Genomic DNA, 24,103 nt, shown 5'->3' with positions numbered 1-24,103 from the left:
AAAAAACACTTGTGGTTTTTAAATCAAACTTCATTTATTGTGCAATGGCAACATTTATAGTTCCAGTGAGGTTCAGATAGAAAAGAGCATATGGCAAAATAAGCAGTGCAAGAAATTCCATGCTTCAGCATAGCAAAAATAAATCAAAGGTGTGGTTTTACTGACAAGGTGTGCTGGTTTGGGTCCACTATTGGTTCTAATCTGAATGGCCTGAGCACATGTGGGATGTAAAGCGGCAGGTAATAATGGAAAGTAAACAATAAAAGGTAGTTGTAGTCAAGTAAACAAAGATTTACTTCAAGTTTGGTGATTTGGTCCAAACAATTAAAAAAAAGAACCTAGAAAACAAGTAAAATGCAGCAAATTTCAACCTTCTGAACAAAGACATGAAATAAATACCTTAAAGCAAATATGGCCGTAATATTTGTGTCTGAATGTCTAGACTGAGCAGCCGTGACCATTTACACCACAAATATCCTCGATTTTAAAAATCCACCCCTGAACGTGGCACATAGAACACTTTGTTTGATCATTCCTGTGACTATAAAAGTAAATTAATGTACAAATCTGTCTTTTACTAAAAATATAGTCTACAAATCGTAGTATCTTTCCGACATATAAAAATATCCCAGAGTAAAACGTATAAAAACACGGTGGAGATGCACATGTTTATGGCACAGAGAGACAATCAGTGCAGAGTAGAAAGCCAAAAAAACAGACTTTGCTATATGTTGGCGGTGGAGCGGAGGACATGGAACCTCTTCAGAGTCATCCTGATGGCGCCCAGTTCACGGTTCACTCGCTCCAGTCGATTCTCTAAGGCCGCCTGAGGAGGAAAAGAGGGGCGGAGTTAAGTCCCGTCCCGACCGCAGCGTTTGGTAGATACAGTTCTGATCTAGAAAATCCTCACCTCATCTAACCTGGCCTGGAGACTCACCTTACCTCCTCTGGGCAGCTGGCTCAGAGCCGCCTCGATCTGCACACAAACACAGGGACCATTCAGTGGTGAGGGAATGACTTTCTGAAGCCCTCAATGAAAGGGACAATCCTCCATCATTAAACAGGCAGAAGAGGCTGCTCCATGTTGAGCCCTGATGAGCGGGTGGGTCACACTAAACGCTCCCCACCTGCATTTTCTCCCGCGCCAGCTCGTCTAACAGTCTCTCCGCCTCGGCCAGCGAGTGCAGCCTGTCCTGCAGGGGCACGGGGGAGCCGTGGCCCTCAGGAGCGGGGAAGGCGCTCTGCTCCTCCCAGCCCTGCAGGGCGTTCCTGTCTGGTGGCTCCACAGAAGAGGGCTGCGCCTGCTGGACCCCTACAACAATAAAACACATATTGAACAGGAGGGTTACTGCACCAGGCCCACAACTCAAAGCTTTTACCATCTTCTCGGTCAGCTGACGTGAACTGGAGTCTCTTCCTGGGGCTGCTGCTGTGGAAGGAATGACGTCTCTGCTGTTCATCCAATCTGTTGGCACAGTCAGTTCATATATGTGGAGTCAAAGACCATTTACAGCTGAACTGGATCCCTCTGGCACACGTGCTCCTCACCCCTTGGGCAGGTATTCTTCTCTTGGCATCATGCAGCCAAACACGGTGGAGAAGTTCTCGGTGGGGCAGCGCTTCGGGCTGGACTTGGCAGACTGAGGCATGAGCAGGGTTTCTCTTTTTGCTGGACAGAGCAAATTTTTCTTCTGTTTATTACAAACACTGTTAAATAATGACAGTTATTTACATGTAATCACAGCAGAGTATCCATAAGGCACTACACTCGTCTTATTTTCCCCCTGAATGGCCTGCACGTGTGTTTGTTCCTGCTTTTGCCTTGGGAGGGGCCTTACTGGGTGTAGTTGGAGGTCCGTTCCGATGTGCTGGAGGCAGCGAGGAGGATCGGTGGTTCTCTGGAGACAGACTCCTCTGAGCTCTGAGCCGAGCTCCAGCTGTTTCTGCTCCGCCTGGACCCGTCGCTCCGTCTCGTTCTGTTCGGGCTTCTCCGGGTTTGACCGTCTCTCTCTCGGCCTTTTGGAGCTCAAGCTGATCCTGTATGGTGTCTTTGTATCTGCGCTCCACAAAGCCCAACATGGTCCTCTGACTGCTGCCCCCTGCAGGCAGAAATTCACCAGAAAAAAAGAAAAACAGCATTGTCAGATTACAGACGTGGGCGTGACGTGTGAGCATCAGGCAGAAGCTGTTCCTCACAGGGGGCTCGACTCTCCGTCGCTTTAGCCTCCTCCAGCTCAATCAGGGCCCTCATCATGGGCGTCAGCGTGCAGCCTGGCTCCCTACGCTGGCTCTGGTCCCGGTGTCTGGGCTGAGCCCTGCTGTGGTCACCCTCTGAGAGCTTGCTGCAGAACAGAAAACAATCATCTGAGATCTAAGATGAAAACGATCCACAATTACCAGAGTAAGAAATGATGATTTACCCCCAGTTACTGGCGCCTGGAGAGGCATCTGCAGAGCAACATGATGGCTGGTTTGGGTGAAAACTCGACTGATTTGCTTGAAGAAATTGAGAAGTTCTGCCACCCATCTGCTGCTCAGCTGAAGGGGACGTCCTGGTGACGTCGGGGTGGTGGAATAGGCTGAGGACACAGTCGTCCTTTAGACATTCATTGATTTACCATCAACGTTTCAAATCTGAATCTGTCCTTTTTTATCTCAGAGCGACTGAGAGCTCCATATATTATGATTTAGCGACTGTTTCTAGACAGTTTACTACAGTATCAACTCTCACCCGGCTCCAGAAGGCCGTGTGTTGCTGTGGGAACTCAAACGCGCTCTGGCCTGGTTCTCATGTTCGAGCTGCTTCACCTGAGACTCCAGCTTACAGATGAATCTGAGGAGACAAAGAGGCAAATACTCTACAGCACAAAGATTCATGTTAAGAATGAATCTATTCACTGGGGAACTATCTGCTGATTAAGCTTCCATCGTTAGTTCTTACCTCTTCAGTTCTGATATCTGGTCGTTGGCATCAAACAGCTTGTTCTCCATTGACAACGACTTCGTCTGTGGACAGAAAAGACGAAGCCTGAATGAGGCTTAAAGTTGTAGCCAAAAGCTACAAAAGTGTTTATCAAAGGATAAAAGGAACTCCCTCACTAACATCACGAGTGTGTTCAGAGATTCTTTACCTTCACTTCTTCATGTTCCCTCCTCAGAGATTCATATTCCCTCAGCAGCTGTGGACACAAGACAGTGGAGACGTTACTATCTTATACCCTTTTCTATGCATTCTCTTTTGATTTATATATGATAAAGTTGACAGTTAATCTCGGTTCTGCTTATAAGGCGACATGTCAGTGTGGACGATGCATCATCTGCCTCCCCATATATCATTTAATCTTTAATAAGGGGGTGCAGGACGGTTGTAGGACCACGTCATGACTTACATCTTGCAGCTTCTTGTACTCTCGCTCCCTCCTGGCGTCCTTTTCTTCAGCCTCCCTGAGGGCCTTTTGCACCGACTCCTCCAGCTGTCGGACGTGGCTCTTTAATCGCGCCGCCGTGGCGTCCTTCTCCTTTTCAGAGCGTTTGCTTTCATCCAGTCGCTGCTGTAAGGACTTCACGGCAGCGCCGGCGACTGCGTAGCGCTCTGGCCATTCAGCCTGACGTCGCAGACAAAGGAGAGGGAGTAGAAAGCATAAAAGACACAACTCGGCGCAGCTACAGACATTTTTATGATGCAAATTCGCTGCGAAGGTACCAGTTTCTTCTCCAGCAAGCAGTTAGTTGCCTCTAGCTCCTGAACGCGTTTGGTGGCCTCAGACAGAGCTTTCTCCAAGTGTCTACATCTGTAGGAAAACCAAGCCACAAACGTGAAGAAAGAACCATAGAGGATGACAGCGATATGAATCAAACGCACCTCTTTGTGAGGGTCTGGTTGGCCTTTTCTACGTCCCGAGGCAGATCTCCCAGTTTCAGTTTGTCCTGCAGGGCTTGAATCTCAGATTCATAATACGCCTTCAGATCAGCCACGTGCCGAGCGTGCTTCTCTCTCAGCTTCTGCCTGATTCTGAGGAGTGACGTGCAATAAATGTGAACCATCCTCGTGAAGGTTTAACTCGTTTTACACCCTTCAGAAGTTTTTTAGCATTACATGATAACCCTTTTAAGAACAAACACTATCACACTTACAGAGAAAGGACAACAGGGTCCTCAGTGGATGAGGTCTTTTCCATTTGCGGGCTGGCTGCAGACCCCTGAGCAGCACAAGGGATCAGAGTGCTGGTGTGTGTGTTGCTGCCCTCTTCTTCACTTGCCAATGGGGCGCTGACTCTGTATTGCTGGCTGGGTGTGTGGGAGGACGCTTTGTTATGAAATCCCCACGTGCTTTGTGCCTTAGAAGACGAAGGTCTAGCAGCTGAGATACTGGAGGTGTCAGAGATACCGTCTGTATCTCCGGGGTTGGGGCTGCACTCCACCATGCTGTCTGGGCTCACAGGAGTCTGCACTCTGGGGCAGAGGTGGAAGGACGGGCTGCTGAAATGAGAGGGGGACGTGAAGCCAGAGGTACGATCGGACTGTCGCTGGTTACCTGACGGATCTAAGGTCAGCATCTGAGGCGCAAAGAAAGACATGAAGCGTCAGAGGCTTATTAAACGGCTACAATGATCACAGATGAGTCATGTCACGAACCTGCGGGGACAAAGAGCTAGCCGTAGCAAAGCCTTCACATTCGGAGCGCTTGGAGCCCGATCTTTGCTTGTTGTGATAGATTTCTTTAAGCGACAGCCGCGGCTCCGGGGTCAGACTCTACGAGAGACGACGTTGACCTCAGTGAGGAGAAGTCATTAAAGCTAAGCTTCCGAAATCGGTGAAATAAAACAGAGTGCGCTTTGGGGCTGCGGTACGTGTTTCAGGCAGCTGCTTGGGATGGTTTTCAGCAACTCGTCTCGAGCACAACGGGCCACATTGTCAATACTCACGAGGTTCATAGATGCCTCTTGCAGAAGGAGATAAGCGCCGCTGTCAAAGCTGTCTGGAAGCGGGTGATACAGTTCATTCTCATTCAAATGCCAGTAAGTCAGACCTGGAGAGAATTAGAGTAATCGTTTGTCAACTGAATACCTCCAAGTCTATAAATCATTTACAGGTTTATTTTGTAGAATTCAGCCTTTATGCTGTGTTTGTTATGCTGAGTACAGCTGTTACCTGATGTCTGAGAGATTACACTGTCGCTCCTGATCAAGGGAAAAGAGCTGGATGCTGCCGGTTGCTCCTGAGACCAAACAGAACAGATTTGCCTCAGAAGTGGGGCAGTAATACACCCACAACGCCCTCCAAACTCAGGGAAAGGAAAATATTTTTTTTTTGCTGAGGGAAATTGTGTCATTAATGAGGAATGACTGGGAGCCACACCTGTTCCTGGGAGTCTGGCCACTGTGGGAGGTTTTGTTTGTGAGATTCTCCGAGGCTGCACGGTTGCTCCTTGTACTCAGAATTGTGTGATGAAGGTTGTGCTACCTTGGTCTTCTCTGCCCTGAGTTTCTGCCTCTGGGCCCAGGAGGTCAAAGGTTGGTTGATGCTGTAGAGAGAAAAGTCACGGTACGTGGAACGTCTACTAAATGTTGACAGAACTATTCGTTGTGTCCTCTCTAAACCATGCAGACTCACCCAGAGGGTCCTTGCTGGTATTCTAATGGGTTTGGTTCCTCCACTCTTACGGGTCTGTCATCGAAACAATCCTGCTGGCTTCTTTCCACACTTGTCTCTCTGCTCTGCTGCACGTCACAGGGCCAGTTCTGCTTCTCTCTCCCTTGATTTCCACCCTCATCTTCTCTGGGAGACCCAGCGACGTCCAGACTCATTTCCCGAGCAAACAGAGTCCCATACCCACTGCTGAGCCCGGTGGTTGCCCGCTCCTCCATCTGGTTGGCAGGCTCCGATCCCTGGAGTGGAAGTGCATGGGAACCGAAGCCTGTGTGGGCAGGGGGTGCCATGTCATTTACAGGAGTGATATTTTTGAGGCCTGTGCCGTGACTGGGGAAGAGCGGGGAAACACAGTCCTTCCGGCTTGTCGAGGTTTTGATCGCCAGGTTTGGAGAGAACTCTGTGTGTGACTGGTTGCTGGGTTGGCGATTCTGGAGCTGAACCATGGCTTTAATTTCATCCTGTATCAGCTGAAAAAGCACAATGTGCTTAAAAATAATGTTTTCACAAACAGCAAGTTGAGTAGAATGGCCCATTAAATGGACCCTTACCTGTATTTGACACTGATACTGCTCTTGCTGTGCAAGTATCTGATCTTGATATTGCTTCTCCACCAGCCGAAAGAGGTGCAACCACCGGCCCTGCGTCACAGAGTGGAGCAAATACCTTAGCCCTCATCCAACATGATAATAACCTGCAGGGAGAACAGCTGGAGCAGACATGAAAACATGAAAAACACCACAAACATTTCCAGCTCAAATCAGGTCACGCGGTTACAAATGCCCTCGTTGCGTCAGCTGTTAATCTGCAGCTTGGCACAGATGCGCCTGTTAATTAATTTGAAACCTTTAGTTAAATGTTTGAGCCCTCCACAAATGATGGAAATAAATTCACAGACTGTGAAGGAAAATCACTAATACGCAATTATTTGGAAAGTAAATGATTTCTTTGATTATTTTCTTTTTCAGAGAACTTAAAAAAAACAAATGTCAAGCCTGGTTTCACATCATTTACATAATATTTCCCAATGTTATTTGCATGGTTCACGTTTTGCATTGCTCAGTGTGTCTGTGTGTGTGTGTATCAAATTTCTCTTATAACATGCGACAGTAGTGCGACACCTGTCAAGAAGGAAGCGACGGCTCAAACCTGAGGCTGCCAGCCACCAAACACAACGCACGAGGCCGCTGACCTCAGCTCCGTCTGCCGATGTCACCAGTATGAACTGCTCTCTTACTGGTATCTTCTAGAATATCATTTGCCTTTTTGGCGCTTCTCACCTGGCAATCCTTCCAAATCTCAGGGTCTGTTTCTCCGCTGCTCTGAATCTCCTGTACCAAGACCCTCAGGGTTTCCAGGGAGCTCGGGTTGATGAATGGCAGCTTCTTGTCTTGTGCAAATCCTTCATCTGTACTCAGACAGAGACTCCTGAGGCCATAAGCAAAACTGGATCACGTTACGATCTCATGTGCTTTAAATTATGTAAAAGTCCATCTGTGCAAACTGTACCTGATCTTTTTGCATGCTGGTGTGATGTGCACAGGTCTGCTCTCCACAGTGCCCCCTGGTGTTTGGGAGGCCGTGTGTCTCTCCTCTGATACAACCAACCCCGAGGCTGATGTGGCCTCTGAGGACAGCAAAGAGGTCTCGCTCTCCTTACCTCCATCCCCATCTGGACTGGCGTGACAGTGGCTCAAAGCCCCCGAGCTGGACACATCCTCAGATATACTGTCATCTGTGGACATGTTTAAGAGCCCGTGGAGAGGGGTTCACACAGACCGCTGAAAGCCAAGAGAAAGGGGAAATGAATGGTATTTAGCGACCTATCAATGTTGATGAGAGAGTCTTTCACGTCTACGTGATGTTTCATTGATAAAGTAGTAGTAGTACCTAAGCTTATAGTCATGAAAAATACCCTCACCATACATGTGTTATTACCACCGAAGAGTACCAAACGGAAAAAGGTGAATCAAAAACGGCACACATTAGCATGACTTTTGTCTCCAGTCCGGTCCTGATCAATTCGTCTAACCTGTCTGGGTCTGACGGACTGACTGACAACATAAACATCTGCACACATAAACATCTTCAAATGCAGCGAGAATCCTCCCACCAAAGCGTCAAAACACTCAACAGCTTCGTTAGCCGTCCGAGCTACGTTGAAAAGCCCCATCGCGGACGTTGCAGACGGCTAAAATCTCCCAGTCAAGTTGGTGGACAACTCCGCGGAAGACTGGGTCGGTCGAGCTAAGTTACCGAGCTAACAAGGTAGCTGCAACTGGCGCTACAACTGAATAGGTTAGCTAGCCTCCTATGTGTGTTTATTACATGTTTGTAAGCAGAGCCAGGCTGGGAGTGCGCGGGAGATGAAGATAAAAAAAAAAAACGTAAATGCAAAAAAAAATAGCAATGACAGAGAAAAGCACAGATGTCGCTCACGGAAGAATACCCCTACCTGTTTACTTGTACCGTCATTTCATCCATATTTTTCTCGGAGTAGACAAGTTAGCTGGCTAGTTGCTGGTTGGCTGCAGCATTGCGGTGATCTATGGCTGCTGCTACGCTCACAAGCTGTGTCGCCATTGGTCGAGCTGTGGTGAAGATCCTGAGCTGTGATTGGTCGGTGTTTTCTTTCTGCCATCTGATTGGCTGGTCGGGCAAAGGCGCACAAATGTATTTCTGAATGCCGTCAGAATGGGACAGAGGGCGAAAGCATCACATCAGACAAATGTCAGTGTTTTTGACGATAGAAGGAGCTAAAATACACTTTTTGTTCATCACAATAACGTGGGGTTTTAGGTAGATTTACAGGGCTATAAAAGCACTTAATCACACATTGACAACTATATTGAAAATACAATTTATTACACTGAGTAATAAATACATACAAAGATGCAAGTAACAGCATTTTCTTCTTTTTTTTTAATACCAAAACCAATGATAACACATGAACAAATGCATTTGGCACACTGCCGTCCCTCCCTCCCCAATCACGTGTCACAAGTGTCTGAAAAACAGACCAAATGGTCAAAATCTACCTACCCTTATACCAGCCATGCACTGTCTAGAATTAACCCACAGGTCCTTTCGCATGCATAAATCAACAATTTAAATATCAAACCAAAATTAGGGTCCCAAAAGTGGGGGATAAAAACATAGTTTCTTTCAATTGAATTCCAATAACCCACACAATATTTGTTTGACTCTCCAGAGTCATGAATTACTGTATTTTTTTCTCTCCAGGAGCTTAGTTTTCCTTTTTATTTTTAAAGTTTTACTTCCTCTTCTCAGAGGAAATGCCATGCAAGTTATTATTTGTTTGAGACGCGCTGTTAGTTGTTCTTGCAGCAAGGACCGTCTGCATCTGTAGCTAGGACCTGGCGTTTCTCTCCGTCTCGGCCAAGCACTCGCGCACCAGCCCTCTGGCGTGGATTATTCCTTTGAAGAAAGGAAATTTCAGATGAGCCACCCAATCAGCAGCAGCATTACCCACTGCACGCTGGAACTGTTGAAGGCTTTACCTCTTTTCAGTCTCTCCATCGCACTCTTACTTCCAGCATACGTGGGCCTGATCTCCTTCCCAATCTCTTCAATGATGGCCAGCAGTTCTGCATATTTGTTCTGAGGCACTTGGCTGCCAGCGGACCCCTACGGGAGCAGAAGAACATCAGCCTGGTTCAGCACACTTCAGTGAGAATGATCTGGGATTTATGCTGAGGGACCTTTAAGGAAAGTGCCAACAGTATCATCATATTTACCTGTGAAAAGCCCAGAGAGGGAGGGCCATAGTCACTCAGAAGGGGCCTGTAGGACTGCAGCGTGGCCAGATTAGCAGCCGAGGCCGAATGGAGGTTTCCTACTGTATGAAAAAAGACAAAAAAAGAACACGTGCCAAACACTCTTAACCTTACTGATGTATTACCAATGATACAAAAGGCCTTGTTGATATCTGTCTGATTATTCGTCAATAAATAAAGGTCTAAATAAAGGTTAAATTGTATAGATTGGTGCGTAAATGTGCCCAGACACCATAAAGCTAAAATGCCAAATGAGTAGCTCTTGTGGATATTCCTGTCACTGTATCGACTGGCCACAAGCACATTTAAATAAAAAAATACACCATATTACTCCCGTAAAACATTGACCATTGATCAATTCACCCAACAATCGGATCGTAGCCTGATTCCCCCCTGAAATGTCCCTAAAAACGACGGAAGCTTTGCGACTTCCTCGCCGTGACTCCCTGCGGCTCCGCGGGTGCAGTTCCGCCCCCCGCCGGCAGGTGTCCTCGAAGAGTCGGAAAAATCTCCCAGGCAGATCAATCAGCAGCTCCGACCGAGGAGCATCATGGAGGAAACGGAACAAGGCTGGCTCAAGAAGACACAACTGATACATTTTTGTCACCGTCTAACGGCACCCATCCTGCAGGACCAGGACCCCCGGCCACGGACCGGCACATTTTAGGAAACGTCTCCTACTCCTTTCTCCTCTTAATCGTGGTTTTCCAGCGCCTGGCGCCGCGGATGGCGCTCTTTTACATTAGTAATAATGGCGGATATGAATTAGCCTAGCTCCCACGATCTGACCCTATATATATAACTGGACAAAAACTACAGACACGGTCTTTCTCCAGGTATTCTCCGAGACCCCGAATTTAACACTCGATTTAACGCGCGGATACTTTGATTTTGCCCGGTTTTTTCTCCTTACCCTGGTTCCCAGAAGTTCCCGGAATGAGCTGATGGACATTGGGTTTATAAGACATTCCCAAAGACATTGTAAATTAAAGAAATAAAAATGACCCGAAATTCAGTGAAGCGTCTGTCTCTCACTTTTTGTTTACAACAGCGGCACCGGCAAATATGGCCGTCACTTTATATTGACACCCACTGTGCTTCCGAACGCGCACATATTCATCAGGAATTAGCAACTAAAAGTGTTTATGCGGGATTTCCGCGGAATTTACACGCGCTTTCACGCACACTTGGCACAATTACTTAGCGTCAACCGGGAGCTCCGCTCGAAAACGCACTTTTAAGGCACTTTTTTAAAAAGAAAAGTAGAATTTTTTTTATATATATATAAAAATGACACTTCTGCCGCGCGCTTCCACGGCGTCCTGTGGCATTTTTAAAATACATTTCTGGCAGATGATTGTTTTGTTTTTTTTGTTTTTGAAGAACTTAACAGCCAACTTGGAGGGTTTGAAGGTTTAAGTGAAAACGTGGTGACAAACGTGGTTTTAAGGCGGGTTGAGAGCGGAGAGTTTGAGCGGAGACAACAAAAGCGGGCTCGGTTACCTGTCTTTGTCTGAGGGGGCGCATCCATGTTTCCAGAAATAAAGCCCAGATAAGCAGACGGCTCGGGCCCAGTGTGTGCCAGGCCCCGGGGCCTCCGATCCGCAGCGACGGGCCCCCGCACGGGAGCCCATACAGGTCCGGCTCAAGGGTTTAAAAACAGGTTTTCACGTCTAAACTAGTTTCCTTTAATGAATGGGTGAGGGAGAAAATCATTATCTACCAAACTAGAAAAAGGTTTGTAATTTAAAAAGTGTATTTTTAGCACAGAATAAACACGTATTTAATGCCTAAAAAATGTTGCGTTTAAGGTTTTGTTGATTTTCTTTCTTACTTTTTACCTCTTGTTGACACACAAGATGTACTTTAGTGAGAGATTAACAGCGACTCAACTTGGAAATGTAAGGTTAGGTTATTCAAGGTTTCACTTTAGCCTTTAATTTGGAGGGGCAGTGATGTATAAATGTGTCAAAAGTAAAATAAAATTCCCACATCACATTTGATTAAAGCTAGGATAGCATAGGTTTAACTCATGAAGACATTAAATTAGGACAAAAAATATCAAAATTAAGTTTTTAAAAGGATGAAGTAGAGCTATGCCAAGCTTTATTGAGCATTGCACTCGTACATGAATAGGTCATACTGAATATTTGTACAACTGTCAGTAGTGCAACCCCGTGCAACAAGGAAAGGGGGGAGAGTCCTTCAAGTTTTTCCTACTGAGGAACAGAACCTGTCTGAAAATGTCCCAACTTTTTGTTCAGAATATCGAAGACAAAAACAAACGTGGTGGCTTCTCCGACACGAGGACATTCAAGTTCAAAGATGCAACTTCCAATCAGAGCACAGTCGTTTTAGTGCTTTTAATTGTAGCAGACGCACGATGACAGAACTCCCAATATGCTTGTATTTGAACGCATAAAGGTGAATTCTGTGACAAAGATCCTGTTTTCACTCTTCAGTCTGTTGGACCAAGAGCCACAGCAGCCGACAGGAGCAACCACCAGATTCCAGACAGATGGAGGATCACAGGTTCGATTACGGCTGCGCCAGCGTTCGAGGGAGAATTTGAGTCACGGTCATGCTTCAGTCTGAATATTTTCTCCATTTTCCTAAAGAGGATCTTTGTTTGAGTTCATCCCCTGAGCAAGAATTCGGATTTTTTTGTTTGTTTTTTTTTGTTCCGACAGAGGTGGTTTCTGACATGCATTTGCCATTTCTCACAAGAGGTTGCAGCAGACAGCAGTTTACTGAAGAGACAAAGACCAAAGCATGTTTCCACCTGCAACAGAGCCCCCGCTACAGGGGATCCAGGTTTGGGAGAACAATCAACGGACCGCTTACAGACGTAAAACAGGGGTCAGAATTATTTGAAGTGAAGCATCTTTTCAGGGGATCGTCGGACAGGCGTAAAAGGCACATTCAAAAGACAAACTCTTGGCGGTTTTTGGGTTTGAGGATTAATCACCCCTTCAGTTCATCAGCTAAATTAAAAACAGACATTCAGTTAAATATACCCGATGTGTCCAAATCTGTCTCTTGCACACTAATGGTGCCGTGGGAAGGATGCAGAAGGGACACGCACGAGGACATGACAGTTAAGAGACCAGGGAAAAGAAAAAAAGAACTCATCTGTGACTGGAACAATGCGAAGAACACCCCTGACAGAAACAGGAATAAAATGGAACTGAGGAACTGTGAATAGGAACTGTGTGACAATGTCATTGAAGCCTGACCGGGAAGAGAATTCGGGCACGTACAAGATCAATCAGAACAGAAGCACTGAACAAGCTGCAATTTGTCATTTGCTCCGTTCGTGCTGAAACATTAACAAACGACTCAGTATTTATCTTACATTAGCATCAGATTGTAGCTCAGCAGTAAATGTAGTTCTGGGACTTTCAAACACAGTGGTCTTTGTCTCATCCACCTTTTGTTTCATTACATAAAACAGAAAGAACAACAGCCAGAGTCCAACGCTCCCTCTGGGGCTCATCTCGAGGAATATATATCACAAATCTTTCCACTCTGAATGTCAGAGGACAAATACATCACCCATCAAAGCTGATCTAGGTGAAAGCAAAAACTCAGAGATTTTAAAAATAAAAAGTAGACCCTGAAATGTTTTTGCTGTACAGCCGCTGCTTCTCCATCTGAGGTTGTCACAGCTTGGTGTTGCACTTCTGACCCCTTAGAGACACTTTGGGGGGGGTTTGGGGGGGGTGCAGAACAAGGGGGCATTGGTCCTGAAGACTGCAGTGCAGACGTGAGGGAGTGGTTCTCAGATCCCTTCAGACTGGCGAGGTGGCGGAGGTGGAGGTGGAGGTGTCTCCGGTGAGCAGCTATAGACCGGGGGCATGACTGAGGCTCTGAGGGTGGAGCTGCAGACGCTTCTGCTGCTCCTGCACAGCCAGCTGCTGCGACTGGTCCGATGTGGAGAGCTTGTTGATTAACGCAGACACGCAGTTCGCTGGAATGATCAGTCCTGCGCGAGCAAGAACAAAAGGTAGAAATTTAAAAGTATTCCTAATGAATTGACACTCCTGGAAAGCTTAAACAGGAAAAACAAGCTCGAGCACGCCCCAAAGCTAATAGATCAGTTATGTTACTCAACAGTACTTCACTAGTAAACATGTTTTTCCAAAAGGTTGTTTAAAACTTACCAACTATCCTCTGTCCGTCTTCTGTTCTGAGTCGCACGATTTGCACTTTGACGTTGGCTCCACTGACGGGCGCGAGCACCAGTTCCACCTCATTCCACACGCTGAGCACAGAGCCGCACAGGACGAAATACGTCCGACACCGGAGCCCGACTTCACACTGCAGGCCCACCGACACTTTCTTACAGTTCCCTCGCCTGAGCAGAAGAGAGAGAACACAAGAGTTTAGAGAAAGGAAACTTGACAGATCGTCTTTTAACATTTGATCCCGACTCATGCAGGTTGGTGTGTGTAACACATGAATTACATACATAAATACTAAGTAAAGTAACCAAACGTGTAAAAGATCTAAAAAGAACACCTACCAATACGCATGAGAACAAATCTGAGCCGAGGATTTGTACTGGTCAGTCCAGTGCTGCTTGGCATCTTCTGACAGGACCTAACGGTGCGAAAAGTAAAACATTTCCATCAGGCGGCGCCTTTACAGCACTTTTTATGAAACTTTTGGTTCATCACCTTTTTAAACCTCTTTTTGATGTCCGCATACGTCTCCAGCTTGAGCTGTCTGCCAGTGTTGGGCCTGTACACGAGGAAAAGCCTCTTCTTGGTGTTCACCTCTTTGACCAGTATGGCTGTTTTCTTGTTGTTCCTCATCTGAAAATAAATTTCCATTTCCTTTAACTAATCTTAATATGGCCAAAAACTATTTTGGGCCTTGCGGAAAAACGCACACAGCAACGGAGCTGTGAAATATTTCTGATTAGAATTCAGACTTGTGCTTCTTCTGCATACCTGGACATAGAAGCCATCATCTGGACCGTTCTGATCTGCCCAGATGTGCGTTGCCTCCTCCCAGGACATTCCTCTCTCCACACTCACCTGTTTAAAAAGCCAGTTAATGTTGCTGCAATCTCACCATAAGGTCTAAACTAAGATACTGGGAGGCTCATTAACATACAGTGTGCAGCTCCACATGCCCAGATGTGGTGTAGCCCGGGGTCAGGAACCTCCTGCAGTGAACCTTTCTCACCTTCTCATCCCCGGAGCCCAAATCTACAACAAGGAGCTGGTTGTTAACGTCTAATGCTGTGATTCCCCATTAATGTTGAAAAGAAAGCTCCGCCTTACCAAGAATCCCCAAGTCATATCTGCCATTCCTCTTTGCTTCTTGTATCACTGCTGCCAGTGTGTCAGAGAAATACTGGAACAAAGCGTTCTGCTGATGGACCTCCATGCCCAGAATACGGTTCAGGAACTTCCCGATGTTGTTGTAGTCTGCAGGCACATATATGTTCGTTCAGGTGTAATGGGATGTACATTAATAGACACATTTGTGTTCAGCATTAAAAAAGAACCTCACCTTTGTCAAGTGTTAATATGCCAGACATGTCCTCCACATTTATGAGGCCCACACCTATTAACCCATTCTGGATTTCTGGAGAAGGAAAACGCCATCATTAGTCACAACCACGGACGGGAAATGCTGAATAATAATAAATTATTCAATGCAATAAAAGCCATACCTTTGAAAAAATCTCCCTTGAATTCCGGGGGCGGAGAAACTAACGGAGAATCTAATTTCACAATGGATTTCATCACGATTTCCAAAGCGTTCCGGCCGTACTGTAACCAAGGCAGGTATGAGTCAGTCACAGGAAAACCGAGCCGATGCAGCAAATTCCTCATTTATTGACTCACCTTGTTGTCAAAGTTAAACCTGCTGAGATCTCTGGTTTCTGTTGCTCGTCTGTCTCCGTGGGTCAGAGCACCCTGTCAAAAAATATTTATTGCTGTCATATTTAACCTTCCCTAAAAATGGTTAGAATGACAGAGATTTAAGTGATGGTTACCAGGCTTTCTAATCTTTTAGCCACAATGGAAGCGAATCGCTGCTCTCCCGCAAGCTCTGATATCAAGAAGACGTACTCTGGAGCTGTGACTTGGTTTGACCTGTGAGTTCTCCCTGTGAATGAATGACAGGTTTGGAACCTTTCATTAGCCATCCGGCTCAAACTGGCTCGATGACGGGTACAAAGGAATCCTCCTGTTTACGAATCATTATTTTTATAGCTGTATCAACTGACCGAACTGCTGTATGGCTCTGTCAGCACTCCAAGGCAGCTCTAGTGTCATGTGGACTCTTCTTCTCTGGTTCTTTACTCGACGGTCAGCTTGCAAGGAAATACCTGAGCTGGCAGCTTCCGAGATGATGGCAATGTTCTGTTTGATCAAATATTGGTCAAATATTTGCAGATGGTGAACAGGATGAAAGACACGTCCACTTCTAGAAGGAGCTGTTTACCTTCTCTCCATCCATGAACCTCTGCTTCTCTGTGAGGTTGAGGATTTCCACCGGCACATCCAGTTCTGAGCGGGACTCATAGGAGATGCTTCCATCATCGTTACTCACCACGCGACCTTTGCGGCCAGTCATCTGTCATGCAATTAAAAATAAAAAAAATCAGCCTCAAGCATCAACGTTCGCTCGCTTGGAACATGACTTAGATTCGAAATAATTCAAGCACAAACTACAGAACCTTGATAGAAAATCAAAGCACCGATACCTCGGCTACATTTTCAGGGCCCCCCAGTTCATCGATTAGCTCATCCAGGGTGTTGGGTGGAAGATCCTCGGATAATTTCTCCAAACGTTCCAGAAGTTCTCTCTTCATGATCTGGGCACTCTCCACTGCGTCCTGGCTCGTCACAGAGTTATCCTGACTCTCTGCTTTAACTGCACAGAAGGTGACAATGCTACCTACACGTCCTAGAACCCATTTCTGCATCCTTGTGGAAGCAACCTTACCTGGGGCAGGTGTGCTGGGGGGGTTAACAGGGGCGGTGAAGGAAGGTCTGGTGGAGCTCAGACCAGAAGCTAACAAGGCACTATGAATAGAGTCCGGATCAATACTCTTCCGTCTCTTCTTCTTCTTTTCTTTTCCTTTCTTGGGTTCTTTTCTAATGAGCCAGGGATCTGATAGAGGAAAAGAGAAGTCCTGCTGTAGGAACGCCACGACTTGAATTATTTTAACTCACGAATCTTACCGCCTTCCTCATCATCGTCAGACTCATCTCTGAATGGGTTGAAATCATCATCCTCGTCGGCAGAGCTGACAGATTTGAAGCTGTCGTCACTGTCGGAGTCCTTGTCCGAGTCCTCTGACTCATCCGAGCTGGTACCCGAGAGGCCGCCGTGCTTGCGGGGTTTCTTCTTCTGCTGCTTCTTAACATCAGTACCTGATGGTGTCAGAAATAAAGAACGAAGGGTTCGTTTAAGGCGTTACGTCTATTACCCACCAACTTCAAGGATGTGTTACCTTTCCGCTTCGTGCCCTTCTGTTCTGTTTTAGCTGCAGTATTCACACTGGGAGCAGGTGCTTTCTTTACTGGCAGGTCAATACCCAGCAGGCTATAAAGTTTCTGCCTGTCAGGAGCTGGAAAATGTTTCTCAACCAGAGCCTGAAGCACACCCCTCCAAGAAAAATATGATTTAGCTATAGGTTGTGATTTTTCCACTGTTGAAGGAAAAGAGAAGTATCTTTGGTTTTACATACTTTGCAGTCGACACAAAATCGTTGAGCTCTCCTCCTCCTTCCTCCAAGGCCTCAAGTGTTCTGGCTTCACCGGTGGATTGAAGACCAATCACCACACACTGCAGAAATCCCCCATGTTAATAACAGAGCAAACCATTGATATCTTCTGTGGTGCGGTAAAGAAGGCTCCTTCCATACTTTAGAAAGCTAACATTTAAAACGAACACTTCCAAATTTGGCAAACGCACACCTTTCCATTCTGGACCTCCTCTCTGGCCAGCTGGACCACTCTGCAGACTTTGGAGGCGATACAGAGGTATTTAAAGAATCTCTGATGAGCGGACCAGAACTGGCCCCACATAGATTTCTTCATGCGTTGCTCTGCATCAATCAGCTGTGCAGCCTGCTGAAACTTCTCACGTGCACGCACCCACTGGAAGGAGCAAAGGCGGATAATGATTCAATAACTTCAAGGACTGCAAAAATGAACAGATTGCCATTGACTCATTGCTCAAATATCACCTACCAGTCTCACTGATTTGTTGTACATGCAGATATACTTCTGACTTAAAGGGACCTCTTCGATCTTAAAAGTGACACCTGTGAAACTCAGCTGCCTTGCAATGTACATCCCCCTCAGTTTCATGTCCATAGCAACTATTTCCATGGCACCGACACCTCTAATGTAAAGAATTAAGGCACACAAATGAAAGGTTAGCATCACTCAATCCTCTGAAGGTTTTGTTTTCCGTCACCTGACATACCTGCGCTCAACGGCTTGGATGAAGTTGCTAAATTCTTTGAAAGGTGTTTTGGACCCCCAGATGCCAAGTCGATTCATGTAGGCCATGTTTCGTGGTTCAGAGGCACCTACAAAGACACGTTCAGAGATTCATCTGTCAATCAGACAGGATCTTCTTATTTTTAAGTTTAAAATAAAATGATATCTCCAAACCTGTTGCACTTGCATAAACGACCCGAGCCTTTGGCAGTTTGTTCTGGAGTTCCAAAACTGCCAGGCCAGTTTTTGTAGGCTTGGATGAGCCGACCGGACACACGTTTTTAGCTTTGTGACACTCATCATAGATAATCTTAAGATATCAAGTGAAGGAAATTCTCTAACAACTATTGTTTCAATACTAATTCAGGTATGTGGCGTTGACATGAAATGTGTTAATTCTTTTCAGCTGACAGAAGGATACCACTCCATCAAAGTCCTCCCCACACCAGTGGAGAAGCTGCTGGAATCTGGTCTTGTACTTCCCACCTGACTGGCTCTCTCCTATCAAGGAGGAGTAGGTGGCGAAGATCACACCTTTCTTTACACTTCCATTGTGTTTAGACGAGATTTTCCCATATTTGAACTAAAATAGAAAAAGTAGTATGTGTGAGAACTGCTTGCAAACACAGTTGTCCTGCTTCCTTTATTACTCGCTGATCTTACTTTGTTTAGTGAGTGAACCTGGATGTTTTTGGCTCCAATATCCCTTAAATCCCGTTCAGCGTCGTACTTCAAGTCATTTGAGACACTAAACCTGAAAACATATACGTTTAAAGAGGTAATTAAGCAGGGAAATATTCACTTGACAGGTTATTTGTGTCTCTACAGAGTAGGAAGCCTATTTACCAAAGTGATCTCTTCCTGCCCAAAAGGTAATTCTCATAAATGATCCCTGCAATCGTCCGGCCTTTCCCCACGCCGGCTCCATCACCAATCAAATAGCCAGCTCGCTCCCCTCCAGGCAGGAAAGTCTCATGTTGCTACGGCACACAAGCATTGTGTACATCACTTTCCACTGTACGCACAAACGGCATCTTTTCAAATTTCACCAATTGATTTATTCATCCATTTATGGGATGTTACCTGAGCTGCATATGTGATGGCTTCCAGCTGCAGAGCAGACAGGCAGCCACGATCAATGGTTTCCTCTGGGATGGACACTCTGTACCAGACATCAGGAGGGTTGACGCTGGACAGGGAGCTGGTCTCCACCACGGGATCAGGATGCCGGAGGCCAACCTTCACTGCATGGAGAAGCTGACTGGTCAGTTACAGGATGCCAAGACTGGTCCGGTACAGCCGTACGGTAATTTGTCTGACTTTAAAATGATTTTATTAAGGTACCAATTCACTATGAAACATACATATTAAACATAGAAAAGCACTTACGCTTCATTGGCATGTACTCTGCGTACGTTTCTGCATGTCCCAGTTCCTCCTCTTCCTCCTCCTCAGGTTCATCTTCTTCCTTGATCCCAGGATGCTTCTGGAGAGACAGGACACACATTTGATGAAGCACGACCTGCCGAACTCGTTTTCTATTTTAAATTAACAACGCATTTACCAATGAATGTGAGAAGGTTTGCATTTTAATCCCGTCATTAATCCAGAGCCGCGGCGTATCTTTAGCCAGCGATTCCTTCTTGATCCCATTGTTTATTTCACCTGAAAACACCAGCAAAGTGTTACACAACCTGGCCCTTTCTTGAGCGCTGGCAAATCAGCACTAGAGCGCGATAAAGAAATCACATTTTTCACCATAGCGGACTTTGGTACATTTTAGCACTGTGGTCTCTTAAATGACAAAAAATAACAGAAGAGTTTTTCATTGGGTTGAGCACAGGTCCTTCAGATATCTGAGACCTCAGGCAAGGAATTTAATATATAGCTATCTCTATATCTATATTCAAACAAAAGAAGAAATGACCTGTCCCAGTTGCTGTTGCTACTGGTGTAGTGATGTTTGGTGGAGGCTTTAGCTTCATGAGCTCCATCAGGCTCCCACCCTTCAGATCAGAGCTCTTCACATTGCTGGTCCGAAGGAGGTCTTTCAACTGAATCTGCTAGGGGGGAGGGGAAAACAGAAAAAACAATGATCAAATATTTACGGAAGACATATTTAGCATGAGATGAAAAGTATTGCATTCTTTGTTCTGGCCTTCGCTGACTGACACTTTCATTTGATATTTGTCTATAAAAAGTACCTGGTCAGATCTGGTAGAAGGCACGACTGTGGATGCTGAAGCAGCAATACTTGTGGATGATGTTGAAGAACTCCGCAAAGCTGAATTGGGAACGTGGACCACCTTGGTGACAGTGATGGTATGTTTGATGTTGTTTGTGCCAGACTGTTTTGTGACAACAGTGCCGAGCGATGGCAAATGATTCAGCTGATTTAAGACAAATGTGGTGGTGGATGGCTGAGGTTTATTCGGCTGATGACAGAAAAAGAGAGAAAATTAGACTCATACGTAAATAACAGAGCACCAACAGCATTTACCCCCACCTTTAAAAGACAATTCAGGACAATTCAAGTGTAAAAATTCACCTTGATACTATAATTGACTACAGGAGCAGCGGTTGGGGGTTCACTACGGACAACTTCCGCAGACTCTGTCCCAACACCAACCCCCAGGGCACTAATAGAGATCGACTGGAAGAGAAGCAGACATCAGAAGATTCACAGATTAAAAGAGATCCATGCCACAATGATCAGCGAGTGTTTAACCGCCTTACCTGCTGTGTTGTGGAGGGCTGTGCAACATCCTGAGCATCAACATCAAATTGGCCAATATCATTTGGACAAATGCCACTTTCGCTGAGAGCAGCGAGAAGTAAATCCTGTCCAGGATCCATCTGCAACACACATTTTGCATATTTCACTACTGACACTATTACCTGTTACATAAGATTATTATCATCAAAAAAGTATCCATTCTTTTTTTCAAGCAGAAATGTGTAAATACAAAATGAGTGTTTCAAATGAGAAACAAGCAGCTCATTTCTGTACATATTGTGACTGCCAAACGAAGCGTGTGTGTTATTGTAGAGGGGGCAGGTGTTTCAGCAAGCGCTCTTCCACTAATGGACTTTGCTCAACAAAAACAGAAAATATATCTGCCGCTGTATATATTTTCCATCTTGTATATGAGTTAGACACAGTGAAAGAATTCCCAATTAGAGATCCGAGATGTCACACCATCAGGGGACCCCGAGCATTGAAAAAGTTAACTGAGTGTTTTAGTTATGATAGAAAGACAAACTAAGCCTTTACTATGTTATATAGGCAATAGTAATGCAAGGTAGCATCATCAAAATGCAACCAGCTCTTCCTTTCACCCATTTTCAAAATTTCCTGAAAATTTCCTTGGTTTATTTTGGACACAGATGGATTCCAGCTCCCACACAACCTCTTTATTGGAAAACCCCACAGAGTTTCCATGTGCTCACATCTGCATGTGTCTAAGACACAGCAAGCTATGGAGCAGACTAAATGAAGCAGCAAAACGCTTAATTAGGGCATTAAAGGGGGCATCTTTGTGTCTTCTTTACTGTGTAGTTTGTGTTTATAAATTACGGAGGCGTACTTTATATGGATGGACGACACAAAAATCCTCCCGTCCCGTTTCTGTCTGCTGCACATAAATACAATAACACACGGTCGAAACATGCATTTATTCTTGACCAAAAGTAATATAATCACACATTCCTCTTTCAGACGGTAAGGTCAATATGCTAAATGTGCGAGTCTGGTTTCGAAATGACCCAAAACAACACGTGGTTTCACCCCCACCCCCGAGTCCGTTAAACTTCCTGATAGCGCCCGTTCAACTTAACTTCCTTCACGCACTATTACTTCAATATTTCCAGACTGAACAGATCTTAACTGTAATGCACGGTTAGAGTAAACCGATTACCGATCGATACAGTTTAAGTGTCCCAAATAGCTCCCGTTTGCACGAGCTAAATACTGACAGTCACACGAGCTAGCTTACAGGCCCCGATTAACCAGGGTGACACAGCTTAGTTACACAGAATGCTAACGGACTAAAACCAAAGTTACTCTCGCATTCACTTCATTTTAGTTAGCAAAACAACAAGCAAAACAGTAGGTAACCAAATCCAACAATTTGAAAATACGGAAAACAACTTATTGAGTTTTAAAAAAAAAAAACAAACATATTACAAATGTCAATGGTAGCTCCTGGCTACCAATGTACCTTGTACATTGCAATATACTTGAATTGAAGATAATATAATTGTATATTTTCAATCCCGTGTCTCAGATGTAACGCAGAAGAGCATTTAACAAATCAGACATGACGTGTTTTAAAATTTGCTAGTTGCGTTGGGTACCGTAGATCATATCGTGCTCCTGTCAAATGAGGTTAGCAAGCTAACTACAGCAGTAAAACCGAGCATGTAAAAACCTCCCAAGGTTTCATAGGATGTCCTTCACGACCCAATATACAATAGCTGGACAAGCTGACAACCCCCTTGTATTGTGAAATTCTTGAGGGAGGTCTTAATATTTGTGTACTTGCAGTTGGTAGCTACCATTAGCAACCGGGAACGTAAAACCCTGGGTACTCTGTGTGCCAGTTTTACCTATCCTAAATAAAAAATTACATTTATTAAAAGACTTCTGGCTCTTCTCAGCGCAACATTGAATCCTTAATGTCAGCCAAGCTACTACTGTAGATTTTTACAATAGCGTCAACTTACTTGACAGTTGAACTGCCTCTCCGACTCGCTATCGGCAGCGTTCCGTAATTAAGGGTTTGTTGTCCTCGTCGCTTCGCTCAGCTCACGCCATCTTTTTATCAAACGCTCAGCCGCATGCAGGTCACGTGACACGCAGGCCAGCAGCGGGCGTTTTAGCAGTCAACCTCCTCGCGCGGTATCGACGAAAATCGGTCTTGCGTGAGCTGCGGTGCGTCCCTGGACGACGATGGGTTGAGATATTCACGAAATTCCGCATTTCTATAACATTAGCACATACGACAAACATAGCAGAACCAGCGAGCTAACACGACGTCACGTGACCAAGCAACGCTTGACGGGAAGTGACGTCAATAGAACGTCTTCTTCGTTGGTCTCTTTTCTCTTCGGTATCTACTTGTTTTCATGAGTATAAAATAATTTGCTGCATTAGATTTAAATATTCTGAAAATATGGCTAAAAATGGCACTAAATTAAGGATTTTGTTTATTGTAAATCCACGTTGTTTGCAAATTAAGTGCTTTTTTCTTATAAAATGAAACTGCAAAAATGGGTTTACAACAAAGCTGGGTTTTTTTTCCAAATTAAATTTATACGTCAAGACAAATGGAAAATATGACTTAATTGTCTGGATTAATTTAGCATTTTACAGCAAATATAGAGAGCATGCTTTCACATTCGCAGAATAAAACAGTTTAAGGCACACAGTTTAAGAGACATTGTATGAGACAAATGTATTAATTAAGTTCCACAATTGTAAAATGAGTCACCACAAAAATAGTTAAACATCTAAATAACTGAGCCCTAATAATATCACTTCGGTAATTTAAAAGAGAAGTAACAGTACAGTGGCATGAGTACAAATTAGTAATACAAGAGAAAAATAGTAATATGGTTGTATAAATCACGGAGAAATAGTTATTACATTTAATATCACTCTCATATAGACTACTGTTATTATGGCGAGTAGTAGTAGTGTAGTTTCACTGTAGTAGTAGTAATAGTAGTATTTTCAGGATAAACAGTGAAATAGTCTATTCTTAACACTGAGATAGAATCCCTTAAAGGGGCATTAACTTATATTTTAATATATAATAATACATTATTATTTTGTCATTTATGTTTTTCAAGGGGTTTGGAAGAGAAGTTTTGAAACTACAACAGCTGACAACAGCTTATTTATATATTTGGTTTCCAGCAGACAAACAATGAAAAGTGACAGAATAAAGCAGCTCCTTTGTCTGCTTTTTCAAGGACTTGCTTCTACATTGTCAATTAATCACATTTTTAAAGACTGACTCACGCAGTCCCTTCATATTACCCATTCTATGATAACAATATGCCATTATCATGCACACTCATTGATCAAGGCGTCAATCAATCAGTCAATTAAGGGGTTTTCCTCCCTCAGCCCTTAAATCACTCTGAATTCACCCTCGAGAGCAGCGTGTGGAGCAT

The 24,103-nt window shown here is 44.8% G+C and overlaps 3 protein-coding genes across 8 annotated transcripts; all 3 read right to left on the bottom strand.

Moving 5' to 3' along the window:
• Positions 1 to 9: 9 nt before the first annotated feature.
• LOC130517054 (M-phase phosphoprotein 9) lies at positions 10 to 8,268 on the bottom strand. Of its 2 annotated transcripts, none has more exons than XM_057018640.1 (24): positions 8,105 to 8,268; positions 7,159 to 7,430; positions 6,930 to 7,077; positions 6,201 to 6,290; positions 5,614 to 6,119; positions 5,359 to 5,524; positions 5,152 to 5,218; positions 4,926 to 5,029; positions 4,636 to 4,752; positions 4,135 to 4,556; positions 3,863 to 4,012; positions 3,704 to 3,791; positions 3,390 to 3,605; positions 3,132 to 3,179; positions 2,942 to 3,006; positions 2,732 to 2,833; positions 2,421 to 2,579; positions 2,197 to 2,342; positions 1,839 to 2,099; positions 1,549 to 1,669; positions 1,380 to 1,465; positions 1,128 to 1,312; positions 911 to 976; positions 10 to 826 (listed from the first exon to the last, which is right to left on the bottom strand). In XM_057018640.1, the coding sequence occupies exons 2-24, from the start codon at positions 7,392 to 7,394 to the stop codon at positions 725 to 727; spliced, it is 3,651 nt and encodes a 1,216-aa protein (XP_056874620.1). In that variant the 5' UTR covers positions 7,395 to 7,430; positions 8,105 to 8,268; the 3' UTR covers positions 10 to 724. The 2 variants fall into 2 exon arrangements, with proteins under 2 accessions (XP_056874620.1, XP_056874621.1); XM_057018641.1 differs by lacking the exon at positions 8,105 to 8,268 and adding an exon at positions 7,571 to 7,872.
• Positions 8,269 to 8,497: 229 nt separating this feature from the next.
• LOC130517066 (cyclin-dependent kinase 2-associated protein 1) lies at positions 8,498 to 11,107 on the bottom strand. Of its 4 annotated transcripts, none has more exons than XM_057018667.1 (4): positions 10,950 to 11,107; positions 9,408 to 9,508; positions 9,171 to 9,297; positions 8,498 to 9,087 (listed from the first exon to the last, which is right to left on the bottom strand). In XM_057018667.1, exons 1-4 carry the CDS (start codon positions 10,975 to 10,977, stop codon positions 9,020 to 9,022), a joined length of 324 nt encoding a protein of 107 aa, XP_056874647.1. In that variant the 5' UTR covers positions 10,978 to 11,107; the 3' UTR covers positions 8,498 to 9,019. The 4 variants fall into 4 exon arrangements, with proteins under 4 accessions (XP_056874647.1, XP_056874648.1, XP_056874646.1 ...); XM_057018668.1 differs by having other exon boundaries at positions 9,408 to 9,505; positions 10,950 to 10,992; XM_057018666.1 differs by lacking the exon at positions 10,950 to 11,107 and adding an exon at positions 10,360 to 10,562 and having other exon boundaries at positions 9,408 to 9,505.
• A 406-nt stretch (positions 11,108 to 11,513) lies between these two features.
• On the bottom strand, positions 11,514 to 22,986 carry sbno1 (strawberry notch homolog 1 (Drosophila)). Of its 2 annotated transcripts, none has more exons than XM_057018637.1 (33): positions 22,649 to 22,986; positions 20,660 to 20,779; positions 20,472 to 20,576; positions 20,128 to 20,358; positions 19,851 to 19,986; positions 19,488 to 19,588; positions 19,313 to 19,409; positions 19,007 to 19,167; positions 18,770 to 18,903; positions 18,587 to 18,677; positions 18,345 to 18,506; positions 18,098 to 18,233; positions 17,907 to 18,012; positions 17,669 to 17,822; positions 17,393 to 17,575; positions 17,164 to 17,261; positions 16,927 to 17,081; positions 16,655 to 16,846; positions 16,416 to 16,583; positions 16,174 to 16,343; positions 15,912 to 16,043; positions 15,694 to 15,829; positions 15,460 to 15,572; positions 15,308 to 15,379; positions 15,133 to 15,232; positions 14,970 to 15,044; positions 14,738 to 14,884; positions 14,568 to 14,662; positions 14,402 to 14,488; positions 14,126 to 14,263; positions 13,972 to 14,048; positions 13,610 to 13,803; positions 11,514 to 13,431 (listed from the first exon to the last, which is right to left on the bottom strand). In XM_057018637.1, exons 2-33 carry the CDS (start codon positions 20,777 to 20,779, stop codon positions 13,289 to 13,291), a joined length of 4,209 nt encoding a protein of 1,402 aa, XP_056874617.1. In that variant the 5' UTR covers positions 22,649 to 22,986; the 3' UTR covers positions 11,514 to 13,288. The 2 variants fall into 2 exon arrangements, with proteins under 2 accessions (XP_056874617.1, XP_056874618.1); XM_057018638.1 differs by having other exon boundaries at positions 19,851 to 19,983.
• Between the last annotated feature and the right edge of the window lie 1,117 nt (positions 22,987 to 24,103).

Source organism: Takifugu flavidus, chromosome 20 (assembly GCF_003711565.1).
Source record: "Takifugu flavidus isolate HTHZ2018 chromosome 20, ASM371156v2, whole genome shotgun sequence".
In the NCBI taxonomy this organism is placed as follows: Eukaryota; Metazoa; Chordata; class Actinopteri; order Tetraodontiformes; family Tetraodontidae; genus Takifugu; species Takifugu flavidus.
The sequence above is the reverse complement of the archived record's forward strand: the minus strand, read 5'-3'. Positions and strand labels throughout refer to the sequence as shown.

Excerpts from the sequence above, each read along its gene's own strand:
- sbno1 (XM_057018637.1), bottom strand. The coding sequence starts at position 20,779 with ATGGATCCTGGACAGGATTTACTTCTCGCTGCTCTCAGCGAAAGTGGC. Across the intron at positions 19,168-19,312 it reads AGAGTACATGCCAATGAAGC|TGAAGGTTGGCCTCCGGCAT; the intron begins GTAAGTGCTTTT and ends TTCTCCATGCAG. Across the intron at positions 14,264-14,401 it reads ATGATGGCTTCTATGTCCAG|ATGAGGAACAACAAGAAAAC; the intron begins GTATGCAGAAGA and ends ATTTATTTTCAG.
- LOC130517066 (XM_057018665.1), bottom strand. The coding sequence starts at position 10,426 with ATGTCTTTGGGAATGTCTTATAAACCCAATGTCCATCAGCTCATTCCG. Across the intron at positions 9,298-9,407 it reads CCTCTCTGGGCTTTTCACAG|GGGTCCGCTGGCAGCCAAGT; the intron begins GTAAATATGATG and ends CTGCTCCCGTAG. Across the intron at positions 9,088-9,170 it reads GATGGAGAGACTGAAAAGAG|GAATAATCCACGCCAGAGGG; the intron begins GTAAAGCCTTCA and ends CTTTCTTCAAAG.
- LOC130517054 (XM_057018640.1), bottom strand. The coding sequence starts at position 7,394 with ATGTCCACAGATGACAGTATATCTGAGGATGTGTCCAGCTCGGGGGCT. Across the intron at positions 3,180-3,389 it reads AGTACAAGAAGCTGCAAGAT|CTGCTGAGGGAATATGAATC; the intron begins GTAAGTCATGAC and ends TTGTGTCCACAG. Across the intron at positions 2,580-2,731 it reads ACACGGCCTTCTGGAGCCGG|CCTATTCCACCACCCCGACG; the intron begins GTGAGAGTTGAT and ends CTGTGTCCTCAG.